General features: G+C 48.3%; 2 protein-coding genes across 5 annotated transcripts; both read right to left on the reverse strand.

Annotated features, from left to right (window-relative positions):
- Positions 1-243: 243 nt before the first annotated feature.
- On the reverse strand, positions 244-1,296 carry LOC120762520 (histone H2A). Its single transcript, XM_040085017.2, has one exon. The coding sequence runs from the start codon at positions 896-898 to the stop codon at positions 497-499; it is 402 nt and encodes a 133-aa protein (XP_039940951.1). The 5' UTR covers positions 899-1,296; the 3' UTR covers positions 244-496.
- Positions 1,297-2,919: 1,623 nt separating this feature from the next.
- On the reverse strand, positions 2,920-7,903 carry DPAGT1 (dolichyl-phosphate N-acetylglucosaminephosphotransferase 1). 4 transcript variants are annotated; one of them, XM_040084899.1, is made up of 9 exons: positions 7,683-7,903; positions 7,486-7,606; positions 7,186-7,399; positions 6,507-6,653; positions 6,289-6,373; positions 5,639-5,827; positions 4,947-5,034; positions 4,420-4,575; positions 2,920-3,478 (listed from the first exon to the last, which is right to left on the reverse strand). In XM_040084899.1, exons 1-9 carry the CDS (start codon positions 7,835-7,837, stop codon positions 3,413-3,415), a joined length of 1,221 nt encoding a protein of 406 aa, XP_039940833.1. In that variant the 5' UTR covers positions 7,838-7,903; the 3' UTR covers positions 2,920-3,412. The 4 variants fall into 4 exon arrangements, with proteins under 4 accessions (XP_039940833.1, XP_039940834.1, XP_039940832.1 ...); XM_040084900.1 differs by lacking the exon at positions 4,420-4,575; XM_040084898.1 differs by having other exon boundaries at positions 2,920-4,575.
- Positions 7,904-8,002: the final 99 nt, after the last annotated feature.

The following is an 8,002-nucleotide window of genomic DNA, read 5'->3' on the forward strand; positions in this document are numbered from 1 at the left end:
GGCTAGTATTAAGTGATGGAGCAGACAGCCATTTTGGTTTCCCTTGTGTATTTGTCCATACACATGGTCATGAGAACCAGGCAGCTAGAACAGCCAGTGAAGGGGGAGCTGAAGCAGAAGCCCAAGTTTCAGTTACTTCACTTACTACAGTGGCTTCCTGCACTTGCTACTGCATCAGCATCCTCAGCAGGGTTTGATTGTTACAGTGCCTTGTAGAAACACTGAAACGGCACCGTATTGGGGTCCTGTTTTGTAAATAAAGCAGTTTTATTTTCTAGGCAACATCCACTGAATGAACCAGAGGTTAGAGTTAAATTAACGGGTCCTTAGGCTCTCGCAGTGTTTGACTGGCCCCGGGCCGGTTCCTGCCCGCCCCACAGCAGCCACGGCCGGCCACGCCTCTCTTCCCCTTCCCTCCGCGGATCGCAGCTCTCCCGGTGAACAATGGGGTGGCCCTGAAAAGGGCCTTTGAGTGGTGCCGGCAGGGCCGGCCGGCCTAGTACTCCTGTGACTGCTGCCCGCTGCCCCTCTTGCTAGCCTTCTTGGGTAGCAGCACGGCCTGGATATTAGGCAGGACGCCGCCCTGCGCGATGGTGACGCCGCCTAACAGCTTGTTGAGCTCCTCGTCGTTGCGCACCGCTAGTTGCAGGTGACGGGGGATGATGCGCGTCTTCTTGTTGTCGCGTGCCGCGTTGCCCGCGAGCTCCAGGATCTCAGCGGTCAGGTACTCGAGCACGGCCGCCAGATACACGGGCGCACCAGCTCCCACCCGCTCCGCGTAGTGCCCGCGCCGCAGCAGCCGGTGAACGCGCCCCACCGGGAACTGCAGCCCAGCCCGGGACGAGCGAGACTTGGCCTTAGCACGGGCCTTACCGCCGCTTTTGCCACGGCCGGACATGGCGTCTCCCTCCGCTGCTGAACCGCTGCAACTGGAGATGCCGGGCCCGGGGTTTTTATAACCTCCCGCCAAGTAGGGTCCTGCTCATTGGACAGCGCCACCGCCCCTAGCTATTGGTGCGTCTGCCGGAAGAAGCTTTTTGCTGACTGGCTGCTTGTGTGACACCAACGCGCTTGCTTTGAGGATGCTGGCGACGAGATCTGGCTAATCAGCAAACGAGGCGCCAGATTTAAACCACGCCGGGGCTGTTGGCGGGGTGCTGTCGCGCCGTCGCCGGCTCTCAGAGAGCATGCGCATTGCCGGCCCGCCTACTCGCAGGGAGACGCCGATCCCGCAGAGCCCTTCGTGCCGCCCGTCCAGGCGCACGGTGCTTTTTGGGGGGTGGAGTCAACCCCTGGGACCCGTGGTCACTTGTCGGGGCCTGGCTTCCATCCAGAATGAGGTGGAGAGACTCCCGCGATGCCTACAGACTGACAGGTATCCCTGTCAGTAGGGGCATTTGCCTTAGGGTGGCACATGGAGGAGAAGACCATTTAGGGATGTGAAAAAACCTACCATGAGATCCGTTTTTTAGCGCACTGTGGGAACGTGTGAGATATATTATGGGTTTATAATATGGGTATATGAAGAGAAGCACCAAAGGAGAGGGAGGAGTCAAAGTGGACTAGGAGGGAAAAAACCCCATGGGAACATTGAAGGGAAAAAAAAAAAAAAAAAAACCCACAAAAAAACCAACGAAGTGGTTATGTTATAAAATGTTGATAATCAGTAAGAATTACCTCTGCAGTCTCTGCTGTCTTGTGTATTTTTTTTTTTTTTTCCCTCAGAGTGAGCAGGCTCTACCGTGTGTGCCCATGTACATGTGGAGGTCTAAGTGCCAGCAAGTGGCATTAGGACATGGATTACAGCAGCCAGTGGTTCCACTAAATGGGAAGACCTCAGCACATGCAGGGAGGGGCCAGGGCTAGGTAGAATGCAAATGTGTCTGATCCCTAGCCAATGAGCCAGACTAGAGAGCAAGTAGGTTCTGGAGCCCAGGACCAGATACGGGAGAGATTGAGGTTAGCAGGATACTTACTGGAGGTAGGGCTAAGCCAGTTAGTTAAATGGAGAAAATGGGGTGGATGCCTGAGAGTTACCTATTGGAATGCCACATTCCTAGATCAGCAAGCAGAGAGATTAATTTCTCTGTTCTTATGCCCTGATGCCAGGAAACCCAGCAACTGGACAGACTTGAGTGTTTAAAGCCAGGTACTGAATGGTTCATAGTGTTTGTGTGTATGCGTTCATGAATATACTATACTAGTAGACTTACGAAATGCTCACCTGGAGAGGAGGAAGAGGATTCGGCCACTTGTACTATTCATACTTGAATGCTGTGTGTTTTCTGTGTTGATCGGTGCTGCTGGACACATTTTGGCCTTCTGGTAATATATTCCAAGCCTTGTTACTAGCTGGACTTGGTTATGTGGAGGTGCAGTGCCCTTGCATCTATTAGGGTACTGTACCTGGCAATTTCTACTCTCACCCAACCTCAGCATCCCTGTTTCTGCCATTGCATTATTTCACTTTCATCATTACCCTTGTAAAGACTATAACCTGGTGCACCAGGCTGTTCAGTTTATCTGTTGGGTAGGTAGCAATTCTGTGTTGAACTGTGGTGCTAAGTACTGCTATATAATGATTATTTGTATTTGAGGAAGAGGGATTGGTAGTCAGCAGGGTCTTAATTCCACATTAATTTAAGGGTCTTATTGATAACCTGTTAAGATAACGACATCGTGATCCTTACTCTGCTAGTTTGTTCCAGACGTGTCCTCTTCCAGGGAGGAAGGCAGAGGATAAAGGTATTCAGAATGAAAAGCTCACCAGCAGGAGCATTGCCAGTAGCCATAAAAAAGGAGGGAGTCTACTGTAGAAATGATCAGCTGCCTAACAGGGTGGAAAGCTAGAGATGTATCATGTAACTTAGTTTCACTGCATGTCAATATTGTCAAGGCAAAGCACTGCAGAGGAAAGGGTACCATGAATTATTTTATTCTTGGAGCGCTCTGAGTTTTGAGTATGGATTATAACATGTTGTTCTATGTCCATGGACCAAAAACAGGATTGGAGAAGCCAGGAGCGGAGTCTGGTTTACTTGTTCTGCTCACAGAAATGAAAGTTACTGTTTTCTCTCTTGGTGAACAGTAATGTCTTTGTTAGATGTATAGAGATTCCATCTTTCCACTTTCCCTAAGTGCTATCATTTGCTTCCCCTCTAAAAGGTATTCCTAGTAACAATGATGTCCAAGTAGCAGTGAATCTTTTCTATCACGGAATTGGACAAAAGCCTTTGGTGCACAAGAAACATGCCACTTCAAAACTAGCCCACACAAAGCAGCTGCTTGCATTTTGACGGCTATTCTGAGGTTTTCAAGAGGGCGGGAATAAGATCAGTTGAATCATTTGGTCAAGCAACTGGAGAAAATAGACTGGCAGGTAGAATTCTTTCCCTTGCTCCTGACAGTCCAGTCAGACATCATAAAACAAGCGCACTAGTTGGTACCGGATCAAAAATGCAATTGCGCTGCCAAGGACCTAGGTAAAAATCAGACACATAACAGAAACATTATACTGTCGAATGGTTTACAGGCCATCAGATTTCTCCTTTCCAAATGGATTTGCTAAGCTTTCCAGCATGCCTCGTTTCACAAAACAGCAACAAAAAGGCTTATGTCAAAGCTGAAAGTCAGCATCCTCACAATAAGGTGCTGTCAGGACTTCTCTGCTGTGACTGGGATCAAGGTAAGTGCTATGTACTTCCTGTCTTCTCCCACCCCTGATGTCATCTACCTGAACCCTGTTCAACAGGCTTTTGTTGAAAGTCCTTCCTCCCAAATTGGAACCTAAGTGTCTCTTTCCTAGTAAGGATCCCTGACCTTAAATCTGAAGATGAAAAGAACGATTTTATTGTGGGCAGTTGACCAATGCAGGCCCTCCAAAAGCACTGTTTTTACTACACTGTGCTCAAGAATTCACATGCTGACTAGAGGTAATGGCAGTATTTGGGAAGCATATCCTTGTGCTCCAAGTGGCTTCAAAATGCTCCTGCATGCCCCTCAGACTGACGGACTGCTGAGCCACGCGCCACGCTTACATAAATCCACTTGCCAGCGATAACTCTGAAAATGTTATTTGGTATTACTGAAAAACAAGAACATACCAAAAGGCTGTTTTGAGTCAGAGTGACAAGGCACTTTGCTGTCCTCATGTTTTTCTTGCAACCAGTGACTCGTGCCTTGGGAATCTTAAGCTAACCTTCCGATTTTTTTTTTAATAGGCTCTCAATGAACAGGGAGGTGTGAATTTCTTTCCTTCTCAAGGTGTATAAGCCTCTTATTCTCCTCAAGCTCCACAGCTCAACTGCACCTTGTGTGAAGAGCATGATATTTTACTTTCCCCTTAAAACTCTTGAGACTGACTTGGATCTGTTTCTGCTGCAGAGTATATCTTTCTACTGGATGAACCCTTTGTCTGACCTGAATGAGTAGCAACAGGAGAGTGAGATTTCGCTCGTGGGTGGGTCCAATCAGCTTTATGACAAAATTAATAAGTGTCATATTATTGCATTCGGTGTATTCACCATCTTCATCTGTTCCACTCCTCACATCTACTACGTGCAAGATCTTGACTACCTGAGGAAAGAAATATTGCACACTATTTCACCAGGTATGTTTGGTGTTTGCTGGCTAATCTTGCTCAAGAGCCCTTTTGCTGTATCATCCCTGAAATCCTGCTTGTGCTCTTAATGAAAAGATGGGACAGACTTACGATGGTCCTGGGGCACTTCTGTGTGTGGTTATTCTGAAAGACTGATTATTAACACAATCAAGTGTCTGTGAGGGATGGCAACAAACTTTCTTCCAGATTTGAGCTAGGCAATAGCTACTGAACTGAGAAGTTCTGCATTTTCTCCCATCTTCTTTCTCTTGTACTTGATGTCCACCTCAAAATGCATCTGAATTTTGAGTGTTTTGAATAATGGAATGTATTTTCCACATATTACCTTCAGAATGTTTGTTCCCAGGGCAGAGAGGCTCTTAGTTTTGAATTTGGAGTAGCTCATCTCCAACTTCCCTGTACTAGGATTAAGCCTAAAAGAAACATTTAAAATTTAGTCCAGATACAACAAGGAGATAGAGATCACTTTGTAAGCAGAATTAGATGCATAGCTGAGAAAGAAATCCAAGAAGAAACAAGAATAACTCGATGCACTTAACAGCTGCTGGCATCTAGCCCCTCAGGTGGGGCAAAGAAGACTCCTTCCCATCGCACCCCCAATATATGCTGTGTAATTTAAAGAATAAAATGGAAGAATCTAACTTCTGCAGAGAGAATTGCTGATGTGGCATAGTGCTACAGAATGCTTGCTACTATGAAATCTTAGCAGATCCCACTGCCACAGCATTAAAAGCAGCCTGTGTCAATTTCTCTCGAAATTGTAGGTTAGAGTCATCATGTTCTACCCTTGTTAAAAATCATTCTGTATCTGAGGGGTGGCCTGGTCAGAAAAGTTCACTTCTTTGAGAAACTTTTGCTGTATGATCTGACTGTCGCTGGCAGAGTGAGCTGCTGTCTTTTGAAGAGAAAACATACTTTGATGGCTTTTAAAAAGAGCACCTTCCACTACCTCTCTCAGCTGGTGTTGGAGGTAAAAGACACAACCTATGTACCACTGTAGGTCACTCAGTACATTACCTTGGTAGCCGGTGACGGGGACAAGGAATGACGTGGAAGAGCTGAGGCAATGAATAGAGGAAGTTAAGTACTTGCGGGATGAAAAAAAGCAGCATTGTTTTGCTGAAGTGTCCCAAGATCCCCACCACAGCAAAGGTCATGCCAGCAAAGTAGCAGAAGGTGTCCCCAACAAACACTCGAGATGGGTACCTGCAATCCATGGAGCAGAAAAGCAAAGGTCTGACATGATGGCTATCGCCACGAAAATGACCATTTGTAACCACTGAATGTATGGCCACATTGCAGGTTAGGGGCCAATGGGGATGTGCAGCAGATCTACACAGTAAAAATAATTATCGGTATTTATTCTAAGAACTTCAGGACTGGGACCCACTACCTGACTTGCAGAGAATACGGTATGAAAAGACAGCCAGTGAGGCACAGGAGAGAGTGTATTCTGTGTGTTTGGGTGAGCTGGTGTGGCCGCAATTGTTCTAATACAAAGAAAAACTACTGCTCCATCGATTCTTTGTGTTCTTGGTTCTGGCAAGAAGCCTCTCTACATTACAGCATTCCACCTGCACGTTGTTAAGTGGTTTTGTTTGTTCAAAAAGGGAAAAACTATAGGGAAAGGATGCTTCCAAACAAATTCTGAATGTCTGTCCTCTTACCAGTTGTGGTAAAACAGGCCCAGCGTGGTAAAAAAAAAGGGAATCATGAAGTAGAGAGAAAAAATGTGATCATCTCGATAATCCCCTATAGAAAAAAAACAAAGCATGTGTTTGTGATAAGACAAGACTGGTTCATTTCTAGTAATACCAGCTATTGAAATCTAGAATTCAATCTCCCTTTGCTTTTTGTGCCCACAAATGTTCATTATTTTCCTTACCATTTAACTCTACAATATTGAATATGATAATGGAAGCAGCTATCACCAGCGACTGTCCTGCTTCAATTCCGTTAATTCCGGCGAGAATGTTGATGGCATTAGTGCAGAACACTGCTAGCATACCCATGTACACATAGTAGAGGATACCTGCAGATCAGAGCAAGCCAAATACTTTAGTATTTTGAGGCAAAGCAGGTCCTAGACCAATTCCCTGAAGCTCTCACTTCCAGCTTTATACAACAACCTATTACCTAACAATCGCAGTGAGTTTTGACAGTGGTAGCTTACAGATAAGACTGCTTCCTCTCTTACAAGTTGGCCGTCATGTGTCCATGTATGTACAGCACTGTGAGTGCAGCAAACTGCTGTGACATGGCGGCCAGCTGTAGTGCTGTTTCTGTCCTTCTAACATCCTGATGTTACCAGCCATGTGCTGTGTGCTCCAGTACTCATCTGTATTGCCAGGATCCTGGGAAAATTACTGGTGCCTGTCTGCACAGCTGGATGTGTGCTGGGTCTCTGGATGTTCTTTCCAGTCTAATGGTTAGTGGGTGGAGTGCCACTCTCTTACTGGTTACTTAAATAAATCCTTAGTCTGCTCCCTCTGCAGCACAAAGTGCTTCATATGATCCCTTCCACTGACTGCGTGGATGACAGCTTCTGGTGATTCATAACTTACCCAGGTCCAAGTGCATGCCCAGCAGCACCCGGAAGGGCTTAGGCACCACAATGGTTGTGTTCCCAAAGTTGGTGAAATAAACCATGAGCAGTGGGAGGGAAGCCATGGTAGGAAGAAGCAACTTGTGGCGCCAGCGCAGGTTCAGAACATCATCTGCAAAGCCCAGGAAAATCATGCAGCAGATGGCAAGGAGCGAACCGATGAGCTCCACGAACTGCAGGACAGAGAACAGGACCCCGGTCACCGGTGGCCACTTCCTGCCCCTGCCTGCCACGCCTGCAGCACTAGGCGAACCCTCACCTCGTCGTGAGGGAAGGCCGCGCACTGGTCCTCCACAAAACATCTCAAGAAGGGCACGGGGATGAAGCAGAAAAGGATGATCAGGAACACAGCACCGCTGATCACGCCCTGTGCTTCGGGGCTGGAAGGTAGAGCGAGGGGAATGAGCCGTGCCCGGGCTGGCCCGCGGGGCAGCTCCGGGGGGCAGCGCTACTCACACGGGCCGCCTTGAGGTCTTGTTGAGGTCCTCTCCAAAGAGCCGGGCGGCGAGGAAGTGGTTCGTGAAGGCCGGGATCAGCGTCAGCGTGGCCGCGAAGCCCAGCAACGACCCACCGAGGTTGATGAGAAGGGGTACGGCAGGCCAGGCCGCCATGGCCACGGCGGGCGCTGCCCCTGCCAAGGGGTGGAGCGAGGCCGGGCCGGGGCGCCGCTCACCGCCTTCCCGGCCGGTCGCTACGCGGGCGGCACCGGATGCGCGGGGCCCTCGCGGCCTATCGGGGGCGCGGGCGCCATCTTTGGCCCTGGCATGAGCTTCTTG

This window comes from Hirundo rustica, chromosome 23 (genome assembly GCF_015227805.2).
Source record: "Hirundo rustica isolate bHirRus1 chromosome 23, bHirRus1.pri.v3, whole genome shotgun sequence".
Taxonomy (NCBI): domain Eukaryota; kingdom Metazoa; phylum Chordata; class Aves; order Passeriformes; family Hirundinidae; genus Hirundo; species Hirundo rustica.